The sequence below is a fragment of the Chroicocephalus ridibundus genome, chromosome 1 (genome assembly GCF_963924245.1).
Source record: "Chroicocephalus ridibundus chromosome 1, bChrRid1.1, whole genome shotgun sequence".
NCBI lineage: Eukaryota > Metazoa > Chordata > Aves > Charadriiformes > Laridae > Chroicocephalus > Chroicocephalus ridibundus.
In genome coordinates this window covers 18,228,960-18,256,892 of record NC_086284.1, presented here as the reverse complement: position 1 = coordinate 18,256,892, position 27,933 = coordinate 18,228,960, and the positions used below count along the sequence as shown (strand labels likewise).

The 27,933-nt window shown below is 35.5% G+C and overlaps 1 protein-coding gene across 3 annotated transcripts in view; it reads right to left on the bottom strand.

The window, feature by feature from the left end:
* The window catches only part of DYNC2H1 (dynein cytoplasmic 2 heavy chain 1), a 178,041-nt gene that overhangs the window by 100,667 nt on the left and 49,441 nt on the right, over positions 1–27,933 (bottom strand). For all 3 annotated transcript variants that reach the window (XM_063330001.1, XM_063330007.1, XM_063330017.1), the window contains exons 51-67: positions 27,105–27,218; positions 25,167–25,309; positions 23,025–23,106; positions 21,590–21,744; positions 19,745–19,882; positions 17,219–17,332; positions 15,781–15,941; positions 15,512–15,635; positions 14,642–14,763; positions 13,842–13,928; positions 12,408–12,534; positions 10,563–10,704; positions 9,896–10,005; positions 7,225–7,323; positions 6,143–6,266; positions 3,342–3,505; positions 2,058–2,177 (exon numbers count right to left, since the gene is read on the bottom strand). In XM_063330001.1, coding sequence (XP_063186071.1) covers positions 2,058–2,177; positions 3,342–3,505; positions 6,143–6,266; positions 7,225–7,323; positions 9,896–10,005; positions 10,563–10,704; positions 12,408–12,534; positions 13,842–13,928; positions 14,642–14,763; positions 15,512–15,635; positions 15,781–15,941; positions 17,219–17,332; positions 19,745–19,882; positions 21,590–21,744; positions 23,025–23,106; positions 25,167–25,309; positions 27,105–27,218 — 2,126 coding nt within the window. The remainder of the gene's footprint in view (positions 1–2,057; positions 2,178–3,341; positions 3,506–6,142; positions 6,267–7,224; positions 7,324–9,895; positions 10,006–10,562; positions 10,705–12,407; positions 12,535–13,841; positions 13,929–14,641; positions 14,764–15,511; positions 15,636–15,780; positions 15,942–17,218; positions 17,333–19,744; positions 19,883–21,589; positions 21,745–23,024; positions 23,107–25,166; positions 25,310–27,104; positions 27,219–27,933) is intronic.

Below are 27,933 nucleotides of genomic sequence, written 5' to 3'. Positions count from 1 at the left end.
TAAATTAATTTTTCCTCAAAAACATTGCAATGTTTTTGAAGAAAACAATTTTGGTCTTATTTCCAACTGAGATGAATATTCACCATTACAACAATTTCAGTTTTGTAGTCCGAGATCCGTTCAAAATCCTTGAGATTAGCCAAGATTTTCCCTGAGTTCTCCTCTGTAAACTATTTCACTTCTAATAAGAAGTGGTAAAAGCTTGACTGATTCACTGTTATTCAAGGGGTTTTACTAACCTTCAGCAAATACACTTCAACACAATTTTTTAGTCAGACAACACCACAAAACTGGCTTCTTGTCAGTTAAGTCAGTTCTGAACAACTACCTGCAGGACAGCATTTCGGGATATTTGGGGGCAGAGATTAACCAGTTAGAATAGTAGAATGCACTTAGTTCTCTAGCTGAAAAGAGTTTAGGACAAGACCATCTGTTTTTTTCAAGGAATCCGATTTTGCTATGAAGAATCATAGTGTGAGCCGTGAGAGAGCCACAGCATGTATGTCTTTACTTCAAGGCTTTTGGAAGAAAATCAGTACAGTACTTCAGATGGAATGCTAATGTTGCTTTTGGATTAACCTGAATTTAGCTAGATCACTGACATCTTTGTTGACAAAGCCCGTGGAGCATATGGTAGTTTCCACTGAGCTTTAAGTTTCTTTCTTCAGGGTCAGAGGACTCCGATTTCAAGCGCTGACAAGAATGCCAAAGTTGAAACCAACCCCAGTGTTAATACTTGGCCACTTTTTGTTGCAGATATCTTAGGCATCAATTACTTGAAATTTTGCACTTGGCAGTTCAGATTGGACAAACGTGAAAGATTTTGGAGTTCCGAGATCATGCAAAAAGTCTGTTCTAAAAGGTGGACATTTTTTTGTTGCATCTATAAACTCTCAGCTTCTGGCAGACATTTGGATACTGAACAATGATCAGCTTTGAATATGGAATTTTTTTAGAGAACAAGCTTCCCTCTGCCTGTAAGAGAAATCTGCCCCATCACAGTTCTAAAAAAGGTTTGAGCTTAGTATTTGAGACTTAATAGGGAGTTTAATAAGGACAATAAATGTGAAAATTCAAATCACATTAGATAATTGTGTGCAAAATTCTAAAACTGAGATATTAATGGCCAGTCTATTAAAGTTAGTTTATTACTTTTTGAGGAATCTGTAGAAACATTAGCTTATGATCAAGTCCATTGTGCTGGATACTGCAAAGTTCCATGACTCAGCTACAGACTGACGGTTTTGAGGCAGCAGGTCAATCTCCCTGCATCTATGATAATTTAGAATGAAGGAGGATTTGAGGATCCATTCATATGGGCATGAAGTACAGTATCTGTGAAATCCATGACAAGATACAAATGAAAAAGAAGAGAGTCCTCTTCCTTGGAAGCCACCTTTTCTTATAGAGGTATATACAACTGTTTCTGAGCATAATTACTTTCATTAAAATAAAAAGGTTAACTGAAAATTGATAATATTAATTTTAAATACGAAAGCAAAATGTTAACTATAAAGAATATTACAGTTTATTGGTAATAAGAAATAATTGTGGAGGTTTAAAGTTTTAAATGTCTCAACATATCTTTCCATTTTCTACTGAGAATTTTTGTTTTTTTTTTCTTTCACAACACACAATCATTTCTCAACTTGAGAAAGTATTGTTTGACATGATTCACAAGCTTAAAAATGTGGCTTTTTAAAAACTCATAATTTGAAATAGTATATTTTTAAACAAAATTTTCTCTTTTTTAATGCATTAAAAAAAAATAATGAAATTTCTAATCAATCTAAACCAACTATATCTGGCCCAACAATTCATACATTTAACTTCGACAATCCTTAATGTATTGAAATACTATAGTTTCATGACAGATGTACATATCTTATCTACTTTACTCTCCCAACAGCCCCAGGCAAATAACACTTTTATTTTCTCAAATCAAAAATTCTGAAGGCTCATTATTCCAACATTTTCACTATTTTCATTCAAACACATAACAATATGAACATTATCTTATTGATCTAACAGATATAAAAGAGGTAAATTTATTTTACCTCCAAAAGAGATTCTTCAAGCTTAGCTAACTGTATCTTCTTATCTTCTTCTTGTTGTAATAGTTTTGTCTTCTGCTCTTCCAAATCAGGCTTTTCATGCTGAATCGTTAAAGCCAAAAGCTAAAAAGAAAGGAGATTATTCAACAGGATAAAAAACACTTTAATATTTCATAAGATACATTCATTAATTATATAGCATAACATATACTCATTAATCATATAGTAGTATGTAGTCTATATTTTTGAAAGCACACTTCTAAGCGTTTATTCAGTTGCACCAGATATTCAAGAGCTTTACATCCAGGATATCCTGCAGTGGCAAGTATAACCCAGGAACTACTGTGAACCACGGTCTCATGAATAACAGCAGATGCAAGCCAGGTGAGATACTTAAGGACATCTCAAAAGGCACTGTATCACTTTATTAAGGACACTGATTCATACCCTTTTACGCTGAGACCTAAACCTTTGCACGTTAAGCTGAATCACATCTGTGTTTAAATGATTGGCAGTCTTCATAATGTATACACTGTTATCAGATATAAGAAGTAGGTGGTAGAAAGCACAAACTGGAAAGAATGGGAGTGAATTTCTTTCTAGCAAGTCTACCAAAAGCCAAACCCCTCTCCTGCCAACAGAGAAAACAAAAAACAAAGCTTTTTTTTTTTCTGTATTTCCACTTAAAGATGGGGTCAGTTCACTTGGCTACATTGTATGATGTTGTTTCCCTGTCTCCAGCGGAGGGAAGAAATCCATATGGTTATCCCATGCTTCACGTTTTGAGTTATATCTTACTTATCAATATCTTATTTACATCCTATTCTAAGCCTCTTGATGTTTGGAAAAAAGCGTTTCACACCAAATAAAGAGGGTTTTTCCTTCCCTTAACTTACCTCTTTTCTTTTTTTGGTTTCATTACATTTTTCCTATGCACAAAGTATCTCTCTAACTAGGACACTGGAGAGCAATAACAGAAATCGTTCCATGGTACCATAAATGCATCTTGAACAGAAAACATAAGCTTAGCAATTAATTTGTTGCAACTGAAGTCAATAAGACCATTTCCATTTTCTCTACTGGACTCACTACTTGCTTCCATAGTGCATAAAAACAAGATTTTAAAATTTAAATTTAGTTGCAGCATCAATTTTACCATTTATATTTGTGTGCTAGAAAATATCTCCATGACCATTACTGCAAACTGCACCATAGGGCTTCTTCCAGCAGCTTGATGTTGCAATGAATGTCTGCTATAAATACATTGGTTTTATTCTAAATGCCTACCTGTCCTCTTAAGCCACTTGCTGTTGTGGTAAAGTTTACTTCTGTAACAATAGAAGCAGCATCAGGTGGAATGAAGGGATTTGGGTTCCTTGTCGATAGAAAAAGACGGAACTCTTCATTATAATCTATCATTTTTTCACCTATTTGTATAGTGTAACGGGGTCCTGTAAATAATAAATAGAAGTTATACGCACTTTGATTGGAATATTCTAGAGTTATCTGATGATAGATATATTTTATATAATATATTTTATAAATTGTTCAGAAAGAAAATAAATTTAAAAAATTTAGGGAACATAATGTATCCTGCAGTGTTAGACAAAAAAATGCAATAACATAGCACCAGCGTAAGAAAGATATATAGTGAGAATATTTAACACACCAGGGTATTTTATTGATCCTTACCCAGTACAAAAAGTATAAATGGCAAAAAATGCACTTGAAGTGAAAGTAATGCTAATGAATCTTTGAAATCTTCAAACAATGAATAGGAGAGAGAACACCACAGAAGATGCACTGGAGAATCCCCCTTTTGCTAAGAATCCTGTCATAATTTAAACATATTCATTTACATTTCCACATAGGTATACTACTCAAAACAAACTAGCCATAATTACATATTGGCTAACTAAGATGGTTCAACATTTTCTGAATGTGACCCAAAACCATCAGATTTCATCTCTGGATCTGTTATATTTATTTGTAGAAGGTTGATGTTGCTGTACAACCATGATTCCATTAAAATATTACTTTCTATGACAATTGTTATAGAGAAAGTGTATGAAACTAAAGGTACTGGAATATCTAGTCATCAGATTTAAAGCAAAACATTCCATTAAGAAATATCCCATAAATTTGTCTTATTATAAATATATTTAATTTAATCACAGTAGGAAAGAAACTATTCATGAAAATTTCTGCTGTCATGGTTTCAACCTCTGTTTATACTCCTAATATTTTGACATTTCTCAACATGCCTGTCACAGAATCAAACTATACGTATGGCATCTCATCACTCTACTCCCACCACAGGTTTCCTTTCTAGCGGGGTCAGAAAAGACTCAAATAATCACACGACTAGAGTAAGATTTTACCTCCTAACACTAAAAAATATCCTTATATTAGATATATCCTCATCCTTAGAATAACAAGATGAAAAGTTTCAAAGTGAAAATTTCCTTTCCAGAGAAATTTCTGAGGTGGCATAGCCAGGTGCTTCTCTATTTTTAGCGCTGGGAGCAAATCAGAAATGCTCCAAGTATAAATCTCTCGCTAAAACACTGGTAGAGATGAAAATCACATACCAATTTTGCTTCTGTGCCAAGGATCAGAATAAATTTTAGGTCTATGCTGTAAAAACGTCAAACTGAAAATGGAAGCTGTACAAGGACAAATTTATTGCAGCATATATATTCACATATTTCTTAATGTTTCATTCCAAGTAATGAAAAGATGTACAGTCATCACAAGCAAAATAACGCAGACAGGTGCCCACCTCCACGTTCTGGCAAAGAGGAGGAGTTCGTGCTTGCTTGTGAAGTGACTGAAAAGACTCAAATAGTGACCCATTCCCCCTTTTCAAAAAACAGCTCCCTAGTTTCGACTTGCACAGATCTAGCATTAACACAGCTAATTAACATGCAAAAAAGGATGTCTGAGTGTTATGAGCAATTTCCCTCAACAAAGCAGTATATTTGAATTTAATCTGCTTTCTCCACAGTTCTGCAGACATATTCATCTCTTAAGTTGATTCCTTAAGTAAAACAGTTAAGATGCCTGTATCTCTGCTTTAACAAAGTTCAGAAAAAGCCTAAAAGGTAATCAAGCCAATCAGCTAGCAGGGGATGCATTCAGTTACCCAAAGACATGTACCTAATACCATCAGAAAGTATCTTAAAAGCCTGCACAGAGCTGGCAGGGATAGTGGACGCCCTACATTCTGTTGAAGCAATATCTTGAGGCCAGGTGGGGTTCAATAAGGGACTTTTGAATGGCACTAGATGCCATTCAAAATACATCGTTGTATTTTTTTAATCCACTCAGTTCTTTTGATATCATTTCAAAATATGCAACATAATTCAACATAACTCACACTGAGACACTTATCTCATTACTATTTCTCTTTGTTAAACTTTCAACACAATTTTCCACATCAGCCTCTTTAAAGCAAGTACATCCAAAGCAGTTATATGTAGAGTTATATAGGGTACATTTTCTCTCCAAAGGAGAGTTACTGTAAAATGCAAATGGGGTTTTATGTGCCTTTCGTTGCATCAGTTAGGGAGACTCCTTTCACCAAATTCCACCATTTTGCTGATCTCTATGACCCTGCTCCATTCCAAAGTCACATCAGGGCCAGACCTGTGTGCCTTCTTTAGTTTCAGACAAATGAAAGACAAACAGCAACACCAACATTCTAAAACTCGGATTTCTAACTGCACAACCAGTTGTGTAATTTCTGGTCTATTTAAGGCCCAAGTTCCTAAGTAAAACTATGTGTTTGAAATTATTACTAGAAAGTAACATAAAATTTAAATCGTGAACAGTTGATAAAAACACCATTCTAATTCCAGTAAAAAAAAATCTTTAAATACTTTTCAATATTTTCCCACTTACTAAACAAGAACATATCTCCAGCGTATTTCACGCACTGAAGTGTTAGCAGCAGGTTAACGTTAACATTGTGTAACAAAACGTTACACAATGCTAATGTTTTCAGAAAAATTGACTTTTATATGATATATATAGATCTAACCTACAAAAGCTTTGAGCAAACTTTTGTAAAGATCTTGGTCATTTACCTTGAGCAACGAGATCTTTTCTTAGCAACGGGTAAAGTACAGGCTCCACTCCATCCATTTCCTGTATAATAAGTGTTTTCCCAAATCTCACTGCCAGCTCAAGAGCAGTTAGGAAGTTGGTGTCCTGGGCAAATAAAAATAAATTCCTTTGATTCATGTTTTTTTTTTAAATATTAACACTTTGGAATGAACAGGATGGCATTATACCAGGAGTCTAAATGTAAAAATCAGTAGTATAACGGAAAAATTCTACTACAGGCATCATATGATATTTCAGTGTTTAGCCACCAGTGTTTAATTTAAATAAGTTTGATCTATTCAGCTACTGACATACAGGCAACCTATTTACCATGCCTAGCTCTCCACGTGCTGCACCAGAGGACAACAGGTCTACCATAGGTCTTGTGTCACCTCTGTCAGGTGCACCTGGAAGTTCTGGCTAGTTAATGCATCTCAATTGTTATTAGGTAGCTACGTCTCAAAACGGAATCAAGACCTAAGGACAGATTCACATGGATATTAAGATACCTAAATGCAAACTTTTGCATATAGGTATCTAAACATGCACAGATTCCAGATTCCGTTACAGTCAATGGAGATCCTAGCAATGCAGACAACAGAGCCTAAAAGGTGATCAACCCAATCAGCTAGCAATTACCCAAAGACACGTACCTAGTACCATCACAGAGTACCTAAAAGGCCTGCGCAGAGCTGGCAGGGATCTGTGGAAGACCTACATTCTGTTAAAGCAATATCTTGAGACCATGTGGGGTTCAATAAGGTACTTTTAAACGGCACAAGATGCCAATGTGTGTGTGCAACTGAACCAAGCCTCACCACCCATGTAAACAGTGACATGTAGACAATTAATCTCAGGTACCTTAATCTGAAACCGAAATCCAACCTACTATTTCCAATGTAGATAATAGAATACAATAATTTGTGAGAAATTATATGTTTCATGGAATATAACACCATTTTTGGTGATGGTTATCCCACCCCTTTAAAAACTACTCTCTAAAGTCTGGAATAGAGCAAGCTCAAGCAGAACAGAATTGAAAGACCAAGAGTAAATACTGCACCTGTTGGTTAATAACTTCCAAACGTGACTCCTTCAAATGTGTCTTCAACCATTCAGTAGCCCGGAAAGAGGGGTCTATCAAAAATGGGCAAACTTTACTCTAGGGGAAAAAAAAAAAAAATTTATATATATATATATTTTACTGAAATATATTTTGTTTAAGAATAAAATTGAATGGAGTCCATTTTATTTCCCCAAACTAATGGTATAGTCATCTTAAAATGTATACTGATGAGACAGCAGGTTTTCATTTAAATAAAGCCTTCATTAATGTGTGGTTCCCGTACCAGTACTGTGCAAAGCTTTAATGTTATGTTATGTTATGTTATGTTATGTTATGTTATGTTATATAAAGATATGCTATACACATTGCTTTCTAAATATTGAGACTTTAACCACTGATATACTAATTATGTAAGTGCTCAGAACTTACACAATGGTCACAACATAGAGTGACTACAGAGATGGTAGTAAGTGGGGCAAGTGAAAAGAGATCTATTCACAGCTGACACGTGCATTTAAGATTTCAAAGAATCACAGAATGGTTGAGATTGCAAGGGACCTCTGGAGGCAGTCTTGTCCAAAACCCCTGCTTGAGCCTGGCCACCTATAACTAGCTGATGGCCCAGAACTGTGTCCAGACAGCTTTTGAGTATCTCCAGGGGTGGAGACTCCACCAACAACCTGGGCAACCTGTGCCAGTGCTCAGCCACCCCCACAGTAAAAAAGTGTTTCCTGATGTTCAGGTGGAGCCTCCTGTGTTTCAGTTTGTGCCCGCTGCCTTTCTGTCACTGGGTACCACTGAAAAGAGCCTGGCTCTGCCTTCTTTGCACCCTCCCTTCAAGTATTTATAGACATTGATAAGATCCCCGTAAGCCTTCTTTTCTCCAGGCTGATCAATCCCAGCTGTCCCAGCCTTTCCTCATAGGAGAGAGGCTCCACTGCATTAATCATTTTAGTGGCCTCTCACTGGACTATCTCCAGCATGTCCATGTCTCTCTTGTACTGAGGAGTACACAACTGGACACAGGACTCCAGGTGTGCCCTCATCAGTTAAGCCCTACATCAGCTGAGTAGAAGGGAATGATCACCTCCCTTGACCTGCTGCCAATACTATGCCTAAAGCAGGATACCATTAGCCTTCTTTTCAGCAAGGGGCCGTTACTGGCTTACGCACAACTCAGTGTCCACCAGAAGCCTGAGGTCCTTTTCTTCCAAGCTGCTTTGCAACTGGGTGGCCCCCAGCACATGCTGGTACCTGGGGTTGTTCTTCCCCAGGTACAGGACTTTTTGCAATTCCCCTTGAACTTCAGAAGGTTCCTGTCAGCCCATTTCTCCAGCCTGTCAAGGACCCTCTGGGTGGCAGCTTGACCCTCTGGTGTATCAGCTGCTCCTCTCAGTTTTGTGTCATCAGCAAACTTGCTGACGGTTTAAACGTGTACTTTCAGCAATTCTCTGCTTCACTCTCATAGAAGAACACTTTCAGGGTTTGGGTTAGTTTTTTTTCAGAATCTGAGGCCTACTTTTCCCAACTGAGTGACTACCCAGATCTCAAACTGAAAGACAGGGAAACACAGACAATATTCAAGCATCAAAAGATGATGAGCACAAAAGCTTAAAAACTGTACTGTAGAAAGACGTTGGTAAAATACCATGTCCGATTCCAGTTTTAAAAGGATGCTGAAAAAAACTGTACACAAAAGAAAATTATTTGAGCTGAGGAAGGGCTAGAAAAAGCTCTTCACACACAGTGAGATTTTCAAGAGCTCAATCTATTCAACTAAGGAAAAAGTTGAAAATAAGATTTTATTATAGCATGTAAGTAGCTTTAAGGGTACAAAATGGTATTTATTGAAGAGCTTCTTAATCAAACTGAGAAATAACTAACTAGGTCTAATATCAAGATGATAAAGCCAGATAAATTTAAATTGGAGAAAAGGTTGTAACAGATTTGATACAATCCTCAATCATCCAAGCAAACTACCTGTGGCAAATGGAGATTCTCCTCATAGCATTAAAGCTTTACTTTCTAGCAGATCTAATAAATGACTATAACTACAATATAATGTACATAATTGTGCAATTGTATATGTATACCTATTATGTATTATATATATAAAAAACTATATGATGAAACTGAATCATCATTAGAAACACGGTAGTATCATTCTTTTCTCAAGTATTCTTAGCTACTGGACTTAACTGAACGGCATTCTGTATCCTATCACAGAGCTAATCTGATGAAATCTGAGGGTTTAAAATCGATGTTTTGAAAGGTATCTCCATATAGCCTTATCCTTTTTCTGAGAAAAAAAGTATTAGAAATGATATGTCAAAGTGAACATATATAGTACATAATCTTCCACTGATTGTGTTGGTGTTAATGATTATTCATACTTCAAGCCTGAATAGACCGATACCAGGTTTTGTCTGTTCGACCTGTGAAAGAAAATTCGAAAAGCAAAAAAGAAAAGCCTGTATTTTCTGTAACTGTTTTTTTCATTTCACTACAGAATACCCAGAGTTACATCAGAATTTGTTTCTCTGCGTGTGTTCTATGGTACTAATAAAACAACAGAAATGAAACAGTTCAAAATCCCAGAAAGATGCCATATTCCTGAAATTTGTGGAATTTGAAACACTTCCAAGACAAGACAAAAAAACAAATTTACCTGCAAGATGACAAGAGCATTTTCTATTGAAAGGTCATCTGAAGGTAAACCTTCACTTTTCCAAACTAACTCCTCACTTTCTGTACACAGGAACCGCCGTAAATCGAACTCTGATAAACGAAAGAGTGTAAGTTTGTGCTAGTATTCACAGTCTGCATAATTTTTAAGCATTTACCACTCTATATACAGTGGAGACTGTCTAATGCAGTGCAAGTCTGTAAATTTCCCTTAAATGTATTATTTTATTGCTTGAACTTATTACTATTAACTAGCTGATGTTATAAAAATATTTAATGGTGTTATTAATACACATAGATAAAAATGATTAGTGAATAAGCAGGAGCATTCAGAATGGACTGGCAAATTTACAACAGTTAAGGTGAACATGTTCATTCACGTAAACCTTTCTTTTTTAGCAAGGACTATAGACCTAAATCTTAAGAATTTGTAAGTATTTATAATCTTAATAATTAATAGAATAACCCTAAGAAGTAGTCTGTATATACAAGTATTTATTGTGCAAGAAAATGTTGTCACTTTTCATTTGGGAACACCAAGACAACTGAGACTGTTTATTAGAAGTCACTGGCATTTCCCACTTCGTCAATCAAGCTTAATTACTTACACAGACACACAGACACAGACAGACACACATACACAAAATTACTTTCAAGGCCTGCTGATTTGGTCCATTCATCCAAGCTGGTTTTCCTCTGATCCTCAGGAGCCGCAGAAAGATAAGTAATAAATGCAGCTGCTAACTGAGCTCTTTTAGGCAACGTAGCCAGTTCATCTGTTATCTCCGACACCTTTAAAAAAAAGTACAGAATGTATAGGTGTATTGCAAACAAAACCTATGTTAATATTTCTCATCAGTTACTAAAAAGTCGGAATTAAATTTGCCTGCCATTGAGAATATAGTTCAGACTGCCTCATCTCGCATTTCGGGTATCTATACCTAGCTAGCTCTGGGCCAGAGCACGGACAGATGTTTCTGAGAATTTAGCTACTAAAAATCTATGAATGTGATGAACAGTTCACCTTGTCACTTATAAGCAACTCGGTAAACAGTATTATAGTAAGAAAAATAAGAAATATGTGACCCTAGTCACAGTCAGCTAGTGAGTATCACTTACAATAGGTAGACAGATACTAAGTACTGTATGTTTCTATTATACTTAAAAGCGTGATTCACTGCAGGCTTACATGATAAAATACATTTATCATATACCTTCAAACAATTCATTTGCACACATCACCTCTGCTTTGAAACGTTCCAATATTTTGGAGAAAAATACAGTGTATCAAAATAATATATGGCTGCCATAATTGGTTTGAAAGTACCGTCATTTTTTTACTTTAATCAAATTGGTATTTTAAAAAAGCTGATACACACAAGCAAAAAAGCAGCCTTTTATTACTTCCTCTGTACTTTAAAGGGAGATGAATACTGCTCTTTCACAGTCCTCTATAAAGGATGAGTTCCTGACTATTACATCTGCCAGTTCAGTCTACAGCATACTGTTAATGGATAGTCTGAACTTTCTAGAGAGGGGTAACGTACCAGAGTGAAAAACTGTGAGGAATCACTTTTAGAAGTGTTAAACTTTGGAGTTCACATATACCCAATCCTTACTATAGCAGATGGAATAGCTGTAAAGCTACTTTCAGAGGAAAATCTTCCATTTCTTTCCATCATGCACATCAACCTCCAGGAAGGATTCACCTCTGGTCCTTTAAAATGCAGGCATTTAGTCTAACTAATTGTTTAGGCTTTTTTCAGTGTCAATGGAGAGACAAGACCATGTCTCCCAGTAGGAATATTCTTCCCATTTTAAGATACCCAAGAAAGCTTGGTATCACTTTCTGGAGGAGATAGCTATTTTCAGCTTTTATAGATCTCAAAATTTTCCTTTCTGTTTCAGACTGAAGAAGGGCTTGCATGTTCAAAGGCTTGCCAGCTTCTCCCAAATACATCATTTGAGCAAATGAGGCATGCTCGCTTTCTCTACTTTGGAAGCAGAAAAGTTTCAAACGCATAAGTGAAGACTTCAAAAGCAACCCACCATTTTGGGTAGGTCCACATTTGCATTTCCAACATCGATGCCATAAAGGAGGCATGTTTTAAGATTGTGATTGTTTAATGCTTTCCCGAAATCTGTCCCTTTTGATTGTATCATGACTTGGAGGTTTCAACTGCTGACATGTTCAGCCATCATAACAATTACATTATTATTGTGATTGAAAAACGTCAAAGAATGGTGTGTGTTCTATATTAAATACTGGAGCTTTTTACACATTCTGCAGCTATGTGATATAGGTAAGGTAACTTGTACAGTGAAGTAAAAGAAAGTTTCCAAAGGAAGAAAAACTTTTATTTCTAATGAGAAATCAAATAACTATACACTTAGGAGACATACAGAATTGCAATAATTCACATTCTCCTAACAGTGCAAAAACTGTATTTTCAAATTATGAGCTGTAAGATATATTTATTAAAATTTTCACTCACCTGGGTGCTCCATCTTTTGTGTTCCCTATCGAGTTGATTTATCAGTACCTCTGCAGCTTTCAATGTTTTCTGAGCTTTACTTAGTTCTGCTTCAAGTTTTGCTGCTTCTGTTGTTCTACTTTGGAACCTGTAAAACAACCACTGTTTGTAATCGCTATCATGAACCACTAAACTTATACACAGTTATTTTGAAAGCAGTTTACTTGAATTTGTCAGGAATTCCTCCCTTATTGTTCATGAAGAACACAACTACATTTTTTTTTCATACTTTCTGCTTCTAATTGGCAGACTTTTAACTAACAAAATTTAGATAGATGTACAGGTGAGATTTAAAAATACGTTTGCAATATAGACTATAATGTCTGAAAATCATTCCTTCTTCTACTTAAACAGACTGACTTGATTTAAGTGCTTGTGTTAAGTTTTTTTCTGCACCTAGTCAGGACAATAGCAGGTTCAATGGCATACTATACATTCGTTAACTTTTTGGTAAATTTAATCTGTCAGAATATTGCTAATTCACACGGATGACTCCAGTGCAATGTACAGTGTGCTATTTTGTAAACTACTACAAAGTAAGAACGTGCCTCAAACAACAGGAAAGGTTTAGGTATTATTTTTCTTATTTTTAATATCTAATTAGCTTATTTAATATTTAATTAAATTAATGCATTTAATAATCCACCTTTTAGAAGTAATATATTTAACTGTAATATCAAGTATATAGTATCTAGTTAATCTAAGACATCACTATATAGCTGAATGACAAGAATTCTCCAATATTTTTTTTTTTTGCAGACTACAAAATATGACTTTTAGTAATATGCACAAGTGCGGGGTTGTAAAGTATCTCCTATACTAACTACATAATAGAAACATTGAACTAAAAGACTTGGATTAAACAGAATTTGGAGAAAGTATAAAGGTTCACCACAGAAATTTTCATGCCACTGTGAGTCACGTACTTGATGAGAGGCTAAGAAAAAAAGGAGGTACCTAGCTAGCTAGCTCTCAGAAAAGTAGGCCATCCTAAAAGAAAGAGAACTGCCTTTATTCGAGCTGTGATCAGTAGAAGTCTTGTACAGGAATTTTTCCAAAGTCCAAAGGAGACATTAAAGTTCCCTTAGATTTAAAAGGTGAGAGGCATACTTCTTATCTTTGATGTCTACAATGTCTACACTGAAGGCTTCCAACACAGACAGTAGTGAGAAGCAGGTACCTTTAAGGAGCATTTCCTCTGATCGATGAGATGAACTGTACTCTTACAGTATTTATTTATCTCCAATGAGTGTATAGATAGTCTAATTATCTCTACTTCTGACGTAAATATCTTGCAGAGCAGGGAGTTACATTTGGTTAGATAAATGTTATTATTCACACTGTAAAATCATCAATGTTTTTATTTATATCTTGAAATAAACAAAACCAACTTACTTATCTTTCAGCTCTGATACTTTTTGACCAACAGAGTTCAGAAGATCTTCTAACTTCTGTTTTCTGTCTTCAGTTTTCTTGAGATTACTACAAAAATGGAACATTTATTTTAAGACTACGGATCCACAACAAACAAAAAAAAAGTAAATGTAACAGGAAAGTCATTTACATAGAGATAGTTCACACACAGTTCTTTCTTGTGATTTATATTAACAAAAATCTCTTTTCACATGTAAAGTTTTGACTACCTCTCATCACATAGCTTTAAAAATTGAATTCTTTGCATTCTTGCGTTCTTATTCAAATGCATTCAAATATATTCTTAAAGATCAGAACAAAATCTTCCAATACAGAATTTTAAAACCTGGCAAAACAATCAGTATAGATTCCTCGGGTTATGGATGGTCATAAGACTATGTCACATCTTTTTGAGCCTAAGGAGAAACTGATTATGCTTGGTACATGACTGAAAAAAACGGAACTACGCATCTCATAAAATAGCATGGGGTTCACTGACAGAATACACCTGAAGCATATCTCAGATGTTTGTTTCTCCCTGACAAATTTCAGCTGAGACAGGTAACTTGTGATTGGGCAAAAAATATCCAAGGCATGGCTTCCAGGAAAAACAAAATATTGCTCTTTTTCTGTCTCAGCATGAACCTTTTATTACCTATGGATAAGGTACGGTTTCTTATATCTTTTGTTTTTAATAAACTTCAATTCCTCCTTGGCAACTTTAGTTTCACCCACCACTATTGGAATTAAGAACATTTATTTTCTAACATTGTCTAACTTACGCTTCCAAGCCAGCCTTTTCTTTTTCCAAAGGCTGAATCCGTTCTAGGACATGGGAATACTGGACATTGGCATTCACCCAAGCTGCTAATGGAGCAGCTGCAGCACTGGCTCGTTTAGCATTCTGAAAAAATCAGCAACAGTTACAAGAAAGTCCTTGAAGTGTAATGCAGATGAGATAAATACAGGAAAAATAACTGCAACAGATTTACGAGTTATCAAATTAAATATGCCAATTAGCCAGCTCCTCTACTGAACTGATCTTTTAAATTGTTGCTAAGAGATTATATTGTAGGCCATCAATCTGTGTAAAAAAAATAATGAGTGTCTTTACAACTATGAAGCTTCACTGAAGTTAAGAAGTTTTAAATTAATGCATAATTTATCAGTGTGTTCCTTCTCAGGGAACTAAAAGTTTCCTTTTAAAAATAAGGAACTAGTATTTAAGAATCCATTTTTATAGCTACTGCCAAAGCAATTCTCAAATATCACCCATAAATTTAACCATGATTATTCTCCCTTTTTTAATTAAGTGTACTGTTACGACTCTTACTGCTACAAGGAGGCCAGAAGGGGCCAGTTAGAATTCCTTGATCTGAGTTCTAATTTACACCAGTGACAAAAATCTCTAGGATCTTGGCTCCATAAAGACTTCTCATCCCACCAGCTCCTCAGTCACCAACAAAATTCTCACTGTTAGAGACAGTACGCAAAATAGTAATCTCCGCTTTTATCTCTTTATATTGACAAATTCTGTGAGCAGAATTCATCACTTTTTCTCTAATTTAAGTTCATTCTAACAAATACGTCAGACAATCATGTCTTTTTTCTTTTTGTCTTTTTTCATTTTACATAATGCAATCAGGAATTACCTTTGGATCAAAAGATGTTCTGTTTTTAGAAAGAAGTTCTTCAACACTCTCTCGTATTTCTTTTGGAATATTACGGGCATCAAAGGTTGCTATGTCCTCCCTCACACCTCTTTTGGCCAAGAAACTGTAAAAAGAATTAAATAACTAAGTAAAGAAGAAACAAATGTTAAAGGGGTTATTTCCAAAGAACACATTACTCCTGAATATAATAAACAGTAATTTACAATATGAAATACTTTCTAAGTTTAAAGCTTGAATAAAATCCTCACCTCTTCATGCTCACCCATGATGTATCAAAAATCCCCATCAGCCGTAAAACTCCTTCTAGTATGTCTCTGATTATGTCAGGGGGCATCCGTAGTGACCGGATTTCTGACAAAGACTCTGGCTTTATATTTCCAACTGCTAATTTAGCTTCATTAACCAGTGGCTTAAAACAAAGGCACATTTTAAAAAGACATGAGGATACATGAAACTGAACATTTGCCATTTCAGTTTTCATACAATTTCTTGTTCTTTTTGCATATTTTATTACTTAACCAACTGCCATTGATAGCTATTCAAGTGCACAAGTTATTTAAAAATTGTCATGTGTTTATTAAGTGATAACAGATATATTGCCATATAAAACATCATATTATAATCCTGACATTCCCTAACTTTTTATTCAGCACTGTAACTCACAACCATTATATAGATATTAGTATCAATCATGTTTTTTGCTCTTTCATTGCTTAAAAGTTCATTGTTATACAGCTATTTTTTAATAATGGTGCTAATTATTATTTTTAGGCATGCCTGAGGATATCTTTGTAAAGATATGTAGAAGTACAGGTCACAAAAGCTTTCTTTTTTTCAGTAGCTAAACAAATCCAGACAGCCTTCGCCCTTATCAATAAAGCAACAAAATGATAAGAAAACAGAAGAAAGTTAAAGACTATCATTAAAGACTCTGCACACTTTGCACATCCTTCATATTTATCAAAGACCACAGAAAGGGATTTACGCTACTCCTGCAGTTCTATGTCACTTTCAATACAAGGATATAATTCCTTGGCACCTGTGATATTTAACAGGGAAAAAATTAAGTTGCTGTACTTTTTCCTTATTCTTTAGTACAATTTTAAAATGGATGGGATGAAAGACAGAGACTAAAAGCAATGACTGAATACACATACTTCTCAAAAAACCTGATGCTTAATGGCTATAAGGTCTCTTGAGCAAGCAGTTTGCTACAGTGCCATTAGGATATATAATTTTCGGAATTTAGTAATAACTGGAAATTATCTGTAATTAAACTATTTCCATTGAACTGAATAGTACCAAGCCCTATGATACTCCAGTTTGACCAAGGCGGAGTAATGTAGTTAGTCTATGTAAGATATTAGTAATTGAAAAATATTCCATAAAATTTGCAGGACCCAGCTGTAGACAATGGCAGCACAGAAACAGCAACTGGAGGAAAGATTTGGCCTGAAAATTCTTTCTGTAGTTAAGATCTAATAGAACACAAACGCCAAAATGACAATCTAAATCTGACAAATAGAATACTGTTTTCTATGCATAAAAGTTTTAATACCAAAATAACTTAGAGCAAAATTTAAGAAATGGAGGGATGAATTTTGCAGAACCATTTTGCATGGCAGTACTTGAGTAAGTCAAATAAAATCACAGTGTAAAACATTACTTGTCCTTCTCATCTCTTACCTGAACCTCCTTTAGTTCATCTTCAATTTTTCTTTTTCTTTCTTCTATTTCTGCAGCCTCTTCTGCTATCCGGTGTTTTATTTTTTCCATTTCTGTTTTTCGCTCACTTGCACTCTAAGAAAAAAAACAATACCTTTAGTTTTCAAATTTACACAGACTTTATTCCTTTAGGTGTCTTATTTCTTTTAGTCTTGATTATAATATAATTTCCACAATATCGATTACAATAAAACATCTGAGACTATTTGATACTAGACAGGTTGATTCAATAAAATACATAAGCATTTGGCTTAAGCTTATATTTATGTAGCTAAATTATTATATTACTTAGCTTTCGCTGTGTCTCCTTCCCTTTCTTTACCACAGACAAGATCTGTACCTCTGGTTTTGAGGGTCATTATGACCTTTTTTCCTTGCTTCTGATTTCCCATTCCTTATCAAGATGTCAGTACTCCTCTAAAAGGGTAAGAGTGGCAGCTTCTGTAACATTCTTACTACATTTGAAAGTAGTAGCTTCCTACCATTGTATTTGTAGCTGTTCATATTTCTATTTCCTTCATGATACCACTAAAACTCTCCTTTTCTACAACATTTATAAAAGCAGCAGTTGTGTTGGAACTAAAGCCTATTAGCCTAAAAATACTAATACATTATTTACTTGTAAATTTGTGTCTGTAAGGTTACCTGTCTTATGTCCTACATATATATTACAAGCTGTTTGGGTTTGCATCTTTTTTTTTTTTTCCTGGATTTGTGTGATGTGTGCCTGCCATGCAGCAGCTATTGGCCATCTCCAGAATCCCTAAGCACTTCAGTACAACAATAAATATCTACTACATGAAACAACAACAAAAAGGACCTTACATATCCTAAAGTTTACAAAAAAAACCCCCAATGAAACAGGGACCACCAATACCAGTTACAAAACAAATAATTACAATAATATGCTAGGCTCAGTTCACCTAAAAGATACAAGACAACCAAGCCCAGAGTTTACGTTTTTATATATTTTCCTGTATATAACACATTATTATAACCAGCAGTTGTCGAGCTGAGTTAAACTTGGAGCAGAAGGTAACACATGTATACAAGCAGAAAAAACCTTGAGATTAATAATAATCTTTCTGAGCGCTTAACCCAAGCTATAGAACAGCATGTCACTGAAGATTACATTCAAATCCATAAAACATTAACCACATAAAACTAGATCAGACATTTCATGCAAATGTACATGTACTGAATGACAGGTCTGAATAAGAAAACCTTAAAATTCAGTTGTAGGTCAAAAGCCTTGCTCTGAAAGAAGATTAAAAGAGTCTGTATGTATTAGAGCCCTCTCTCTTACATAAACTAGAACATTTGAAGTGACATTAAAATGTTAGAGGGCACCTATACTTTATGCTAATCTAAATAATCAGAATTCTTCTGTAATTCTTCTGATGTCAGTGGGCCCATCATGTTTCATTGCTTTTGGCCTATTCTTTGATTTTGTCCTACAAAGTAATGTGTGTTACCCACACAACCTGTAACTCTACTGGACAGCAGCAGAGAGATCTAAAACAGAAATCGGGGAAAATGGCATAACAAATTCTTTGAGGCCAGCAGTGAACACACCAAGCCAATCATCATTATTCAAATTCATGTACAGTAGGCAGATAGAGCCTAAAAGTCTTAAAAATTGCCAATGGAAGTAGACTTATAAAAATGGGAAGTAATGCACCTTTAAAGCACTGTGAACCAAATGGTTTGAAAAAGCAAGCATCTACTTTACTGCATACAGAGATTGTCTTTGTCGTTCAGCTTCTTTATTTAAGTTTCCGTCAGATCGATCAGACTAAACCAGTGACAAAACAAACAGTGCAGTGACAGCAGATTCGTTACGGCTTATCCTACATTTATGATTTCTGAAAGTATCAATGTAGAGATCCATTTTCTGCACAATGATTTCATTTAACTGAGAAAACACCACTAAAGAAAACTGCCTCCTCAAAAAACAGGTCTACCTCTGAGCTGAAGAATAAAAATTCAAGGAGTGATGAACACACAGATATTATTTAACCTTCTTTGAGGTTAACTTCAGAGGATCGGATCTCATGAAATACATACTTTCTAACAGTCCACAAATTTAATTCCTGGTATTTGTTACTTAAAATAATGCTACTTGTCAGTTGTTTGGTTGGTTGGTTTTGTTTGTTTGTTTATTTTTCTATCTATAATAAACATAAAATGGATCAGTTTGGATTTATGATGTTCTAGGAAAACTTTCAGACTAAACTAGAGCAGTAAATACGGCTCAGGTGAAAAACTTGCACTGATCTTTTCCTACTCAATCAGTTCAAATATGGTACTCTGTCCTGCTCAAAGTTTATTCAAGCTTCAGGGCTTATCCATTACCTTACGAAAATTATTGTAAAAGCATCAGGTTTTGTAACCCTTGAAAAGGATACAAATCACAGGCAGTTATGGATACCAAAAATACAAAAGCATCTCTTTTTTTTTCACTTTTGTTGTGATTGTATACAATACCTGCATAGATACTGTAATTTCTTGAAGTGCAGCATCAGCCTCATCCTGCTTCGTTTTGAGTAAAATGCTTTGTTCTCCAGCTTTTCTGTTCAGTTCATCTACCAGGGCTTTAGCTTCATTCAGCTTTGAAACACCTGCCTATAAAGGTTTATAATAAGCAGTTATTTAGCAATGAATTTTCAACAGATTTAAATGAAGGTTGGTTACAAACAGTGTGCACAAACTAAGGGCGATGTAGACTAATATTCTTAATTTTTTTAATTTATGTTCCATATTTTCTCGATATTATTTACATTTTCTTAGTACTATTTAACCCCAAAATGAGATTTGACACTTCTAGATGTGTCGCCATAAGACGTATTACTACATCAAAAAAGCTGAAAACAAAATTCTCAAAATAACAAACTTTTAATGGACCAGCAACTAGTACATAATCTTTTTCTCATTAATTCAATAGCATTTCAATTAACTGATATTAACTCCATATAATTATATCTCCTCTAAAAGGAAATCTATCAAAATTAAACAAATGGAAACAAATCAGATTATCCTATTTCTGCATATTTTTACGTTCTCTAAAGAACATAGATATACATAAAGCAAAGCTTCAATTATGCTTCAGATTGACTATTTTCTTTCTTCACACTTTCTAAATTATTTATTCTACAGTAACCAGGTAACAGAATTCTTTCAAGATAAATTTGGAAAAAAATATTACCTGGAAGATGTTTTGATTTAGGATACACATCTCTAATTTTCATGTAAATCATTATTTTTATTTAACCAGAGCATTTAACAACTAAATGAGTGTTTGTCAAAAGCAAACTACAGCTACTTTCTAAATAAATAAAAAAGCAATTTCTATCATTACAAACGTAAATCTTCTTAAATTGCTTACTACAGTAATGGAAAAATATTGTCAGGCAGAATAAAAACAGTTTAGAATAAGAGGCAAAGAAGTCATTTGGTTTTGACAGATGCTTTAAGAAGAAACACAGCTTTGCAAGTGTGGTTTAGGAATAGCAGCAAGGGTCACTGGGAAAAGGAGCTGAAAAAGAAGGAAGGGTAAAGACAAAAGTTACATGTCCTAAAGGATCATACAGATCTTTCCAAAAATATACTGGTGGGAGCAGGGAGGGAAGGAAGTATGACTGGAGAGATAACAAATGTGTTTCAAAAATAAGCATGTTATATGTACGGAACAGGAGTAAAGTGACATCTGTGAGGTGAACTGCATTTGGTCTAGAATTGTCTAAAAGTCTGATGTGTGGAAAAGGAATTTGAAATCAATTCCAAAACAAAAATTGAGACAAAATCACAACAGAGGGAATCTTGGCCAAAGCTACACAAGAGCACCATGAGATAAAATCTTGTTGAACTAGAAGGACACAAGAAACGCACAAAGCAGGACGTTGCTGTAGAGATATAAAGAAAGGGGTGGAATATGGAGCTACATGGGGAAAATTTATACAAGCAGAGGCAAAATTTAAATTGATGGAAAGATGACGGGTTGTTTGCAACACAATTCCAGTACATATGGGTGAAAAAATCTAAAGTGCTTTCAAGTACTTTCTACTCTTCTAAGAAAACATACCCAGTCTGATACATTCTCGAGGAAAAATATTAACAAAACCAAGAAACCACTCTTCACTCTTTGAGGCATCTGAACAGAGATGTGCATTAAGATTCATACTATTTCTCTCCTGAAACCACAGGATGAGCATATACCAACAGAGGACACCTCACACAACCACGTTAGCAGCTACAGCCCATTAATACACAAGACATTTCCAAACGTGAGAGTATTTTGAAAAGCCATATGTTAAAAATCTTTTAAATGCATACCTGCAAGTGGTTCTGCCTTTTTATTATCTCTCTTCTTTTACTGTTATTGATGGTACTGTATATATGAAGGAATGTCATATACCTACTAGGCGTTGCTCCATACATTTTACATGATTCATGGATTGCCAGAAATGACTTCAGAAAATCAGAATCACCTGTACAACATAATGTGTTACATGGATAATAACATGCTCATTCTTATCTCACATTAACTAAGGAAGAACGACAGAATATGTTTTTTTGAGATATGAATTAAGGGCATTCAAAATACCACAAAGAATATACTTTTTTCATAGTACTCTTAGGGAAAAAACATGTAATTACATTTGAAATACATATTCCTCAGAAAGAAATAAACTGAAATTGTTTCAAAGCTGTAAAAAATTTCATTGATGTTTGGAACAGCAGGGCTAATCATAAAATAAACTTTATTTCCACAGAAATTAAATTTGAAAATAGTTGGACATTTTTAGAAAGGAAGTCCATGTGTTTATGTCTTCTCCCTTGTCTCCTATGACAGGTAGACTAAAAGGTTTTTCTGAACATTCCAGGTCTTTCAGTTTGTTTAACAGTTGCTCAAAAGAAGCTCAAAGATACTATAAAATAAATGTTATTACCCCACAACAGAAAAAAAATGCTAAAACATATCTACGTATAAATGAATGTCTTTAATAAGTACTGAGGCATAGTTTAAGTACCATGATCCAGGATAAAGACGGATGGTAGCATGAACACTAAATCCTAAATTTGGCCATTATTCTGATGGGCTGGAATGCCTATTAAAAAGGAATACAAACAAGAAACCCCAAGTGAACCACTTACCATTTTATACTCTGTTGGCTCTACGGCTTCTAAGTGCTACTTAGACTAATGCTTTATAAAAGTGGCTAAAAGCATTATTATGTAAATGAGTGCTGTCACTGGTCTGCTAGATTATGTTTGACACCCTATTTTTAAAATGGTTAAATTTGAAGTTTTATTATAAAAACAAATAATTCTGAAAAGGAGGCATTACAAGAAATTAAAGTAATTGGATTTAAAGAATTATTAATTTAAAATAAGCAGGTCTAGGACAAGAATAATGAAAACATATAGACTGAAAAACTCTCAAAACATAAAATTTGGAGGTTGTGAAATAACATCCACATAGAAGGAAGACACAGAAAAAAAAAGAAAACAAGATGCAGCTTAATCAGTTTATAAAACTGAATATACGTCATGATTGCTTGTGACAGAAGAGACTGGGTGTGATGAGCCAGGATGTATGCTCCAGACTACTGTTCCCTTGTGCAAAACATCTGCCATGTGAACAATACCAAGGTCTATGAATACGCTGGGACAAACATACTCAAATTATCTATACTATTATCGATGTCCAACACAGAACTGAGTAAGTGTTTAATAATAATAACTAGTGGGTCCCCTTAAATATTACCTGAATGTTTTTTCTGAAGTTCCTTATGTGCTTTTCCAGTCTTTTCTTGTTCATCTGAATCATATAGAAGCATTTCAGGTATCTAAAAAAATGAACATGATTTTTTGTATGAAAATTACAAACAATGAAAATTTGAGTTAACATAAAAACCCAAAGCTTCAATTTAGTTTCTCATTTGAAAAGACTGAATATGATAGGTTTATTCAGAATAAGGTATTTGGAGAATATTTATAGCATTAAAAAGATAATTCTGCCCTTCCCTGTCTGATAACTTCCTGTTCTGTCAAGCAGAGGAGCTTTTGCTGGCTGTAAGAAAGAGCAATTAATTCCCAGGGAACTCTTACAATACCACAAATGTCAAAGATGAAAAAGATATACAACTCAACAGGAAATCAGACAGCCTTAGGTACAACTGCTGCAGATACAACACTGGAATTAAACAATGACTAAGTCTAATTCTTTGAAGTCTTTTTCATGGTCTAAGAATGGGCTTACCTTCATATATTAGCAACTATACAACGTACAATGGTAAAAAATAAAATAAGTATATTCAAAGTTTCTGGCATACAACTAAATGATAAGACTCCACTTTAAAAAAAAACCCTACTGAAGTGAAAGTGAAAATACTCTCAAAAACATTTTTAACGGTGGACAGAGCTGTTCCAAACATTTTTGCCAAAACGAACTTTCAGTACAACCTGCCATTGAAACTGAGGCATGATGGGAGGTGGGGAAGCCCCGGTTACCCAGGCAGAAATGGACACTCTGTGCCATCTGCTCCCATGGCTCTCCCAAGAGAGCAACCAACCCCATGGTCCAGGCATGAAACCCATCATGATGAGTCAATGGAAGAGGACAGATCAGCTTACAAACTAGACTGAGGGGGTTACCACATAGGAGTGTTGGGACACATGATGGGATTCAATGGAAGAGCATTTCAGATTGCACAACACTTACAATGGCTTGGTAAGGCACCCACAGGAGCTGGCCGCCACAGGGACTAGAAGGTCCAAGCCAACTGCCTAAGAGAGACTGTGAAGGAAGTCTGGGAGTCAAATGGGACGTGGCTGCATGGGTCTGTGTGTGTGTGTACATGTACACGTATGTGTCTGCACAGGACACAATGGGGAAATCCTAGATCGAAGGCCAGCTATCAGACAGACTGGGTGTCTAAGCCCAGTTACTGGCTACTGGACCAGTGTGCACCAGCCGCTGGAGTGGGGCTGCAGCCTCAGGAGCTTGTACATCCAGATGCCAGCAACTGGGGAGACCAGAGCATCCAGAGGCAATTACTGGAGGGTTTGTGTGTCTGTGCCCAGCTACTAGGGGGATCCCCATTCTGCACACGTACATATTTCCCACTAACAGACCTTCATTATGACCACTGAGAGAGAGGAACAGGATGATGCCAACAGTGCTGTTTATGTTTGTTGTGAAGGTTTCTGCTTGTGTTGTTCTGCGTGGCTAACGACACGTATATATGTGCTGTATACGTGTGTTTGTGTGTGTGCCTACTGGGAATACGTGCTCGGCTTCACCACTGGTTCAAGTTGGGGCCGTGAAGCTGTGGCAGCCTTTCAGGGTATTGGATTTAGATTTGGCAATCTCTTAACATATTGAAGTAAGATATATCTTTCTCAAACCTACCCTGTGAACGTCCTGAAATATGCAGATTTTGATCCTAAAAAGAACACACTGACTCCATTCCATCAAGCAAAACACTTAACAAAGATTCAAGAATAACATAAGGTTTACAGTGTAATCTTAGATCTATAGCAACTCAAATACACACATCAAACCTATTTTTAAACTAGCTGTCAAGAACACTAGTGACAGCAGATACCAGCATAATTGGCTTTAACATTTTGCTTGCAGTCTGTTTGTATTTTGTTCTTGAATGCTGTGTTTGTTCAGAGTCATAGTACAAGTCAGCACACAGAGAGAACAAAAATAGCAATGCTAATATTACTTAAATGTTCTGTAGAATTTTCTGTCTTTCTAGGACTGCACAAATGGATTAAATAAGCACAGTGACAATCATTCCTTCACAATTTCAAATATTTTGATCTTATTCAACAAAGCTCAGTTATTTTTGGAGATATTAATTTAAACAAGTCACAGTTTTTAATTAATGGAATTTACCTTTTTCATACTGTTTTCTGACCAGGTTTCCATCCACAAAACCTGACATTTCTTGTAAAATGCTGGATTACTTTCACAGTTTATTGTGAAATTTAAATTGGTAGAATCCATGATCAAGACAACATGCAGATTTTGTTGGATCCCTAAGAAAATGCAACATATTAAATATTCAGTAGATAACAACCTGACTACATGATGGTAAGTTTATTGCAAATACAACATAATTTACTGTCCTTCAAATACTTATCACAACATAATTTATAAAAAAATGGTACTGTTACACCATATCACACTAGGGCAGGAATGTTTAGAAACCGAACTTAAATTAATTTGACATCATGGATTCTCACTATGAATATGACATTGTTTTGTTGTTGGTTTTTTTTTTAATTTAGAAGAGCTGACAATATTTAAATCGTAGAATACTTTGGGTTGGAAAGGACTGTTAAAGGTCACCTAGTTTAACCTCCCAGCAATGGGCAGGGACATCTTCAACTAGATCAGGTTGCTCAGAGCCCTGCCCAACCTGACCTTGAATTTTTCCAGGGATGGCACATCTACCACCTCTCCAGGAAACGAGAGTTCCAGTGTTTCAGTGCCCTCATTGTAAAAAATTTCTTCCTTCCATCTAGTCTAAATCTTCCTGCTTTTAGTTTTAAAACCATTGTCCCTTGACCTATCGTAACAGACCCTGCTAAAAGGTTTGTCCCCATCTTTCCTGTAGGCCCCCTTTAAGTATTGAAAGGCTACAATAAGGTCTCCCTGGAGCCTTCTCTTCTCCAGCCTGAACAACCCCAACTCTCTCAGCCTGTCCTCATAGGAGAGGTGCTCCATCCCTCTGATCATCTTTGTGGCCCTCCTCTGGACCCACTCCAACAGGTCCATGTCTTTCTTGTACTGAGGGCTCCAGGTGGGTCTCACAAGTGTGGAGTAGAGGGGCAGAATCACCTCCCTTGACCTGCTGGACATGCTTCTTTTGATGCAGCCCAGAATGAGGTCGGCTTTCTGGGCTGCAAGCACCACTGTCAGCTCGTGTCCAGCTTTTCATCCACCAACACCCCCAAGCTCTTCTCCTCAGGGCTACTTTCAATCCCCCCATCCCCCGGCCTGTATTCACCCTGGGGGTTGTCCCAACCCAGGTGCGTGACCCTGCACTTGGCCTTGTTGAACCTCATGAAGTTCACATGGTCCCACTTCTCGAGCTTGTCCAGGTCCCTCTAGATGGCATCCTGCCCCTCAGGCATGTCAAATGCACCACTCAGCTTGGTGTCATCAGCAAACTTGCTGAGGGTGCACTTGATCCCACTGTCTATGTCATTGATGAATATTAAATGGTACTGGTCCCAACCCTGAGGGACACCACTTGTCACCATGATATTACTAGTTCTCATTCTCATTTCCAATATAGACCAATAGAACCAATTAGCAGTAGTTCCAGAGTCCTTGAGTATGACTGCCAACATCTCTATTCTTTCAGTGACGTTCTTCTGTTTATTTGTAAACTATGTCATCTTGTCAGTCCAAGGAAGAAAAACAAATAATTAAGAAACCTGTCTGTAAATTTGTTCATGATTACTCAGAATCCAAAGGGATTTGTAGGTATAATTGACGAATAGAAGACAACTCTGTTACCAGATATATATGCTAAACAAACCAGTAAACAATGGTTTCTTCCTTCTAATTTCTTTCAACAGCAGATTTCACAATAGATTTGTAGAATACTCATGGGTACAAAATTTCAGACAGAAGAATGAATTTTAAGCTGAGGGTTTTGTGCCCTCAAATATCGCAGTGTAATTATTATTCCTCCCTGGTTTTTAATAACTAACTGGAAGTTAAAAATGCACACAAAACAAGAACCACGTTAGAAATTGGTCCATTATTATACCCCTTTTGTAACTTTGTAATAAATTATAACTTATAATTCTGTTCACATACGGTATGTGAAATAGTTGAAAATTGGTCCTGTAAATCCATCTTGTGAAGCTTGATCCTTCAGAGGAGACAGCAATGGTTCTAATTCTTCTGTTTTATATAGCCCAGGAACTTCTCCTATTTCAAGAATGCATTTAAAATGTCAGATCAAATACAATGTAATTCTTCAAATTCCTTTGAATCCTCTGTATAGAGTCACCTCCTTACTTTCATGAGTATCATCCCCTGTACTTCATTATTCTTTTCATGGTATCGTGAAAACAAAAACCAAATTATAGTGATTCCATTTAATTTAAACAGCATACTTTGTTTATATTACTGAAATACACTTCAAAAACTAAGCCAAATCTACCCGAAGACAGTGATCCAATACTGCATACAAAACAAATCAAACCAGACTTTGTCATATACCAGGAAACAGAAACATGAAAGAAAGTAGTTATCTAGGTCCTCAGACACAGAGGTTTAATACTAGATGACAAGAATCTGATACTGTAAGGAGACTTGGATTTGCACCCAGAAGACAGGAGAATCTGGTGCTCTTATCCATCAGCTCTTAAACTACTGCAATTCCAAAAAACATGTAATTAGTTAGACTCAGTCCTTCAATGATCTCTCTGATGGAGGAACAAAACTAGATAACAAAATAAAGTCACTTTTGTTATTTATTATTATTATTTATCACCTCATTACTTTAAGAAAAGTGGGCTTTGCTGGTGTTCATGTAAGTAAAGGTCTCAGTCTATAAAATCTTACAAAACATTGGAACACCTCTCAATTTGAATTTTCTTAGAAAAGGGAAGCTGTAGAGTAGAAAACATTATTATTTTGT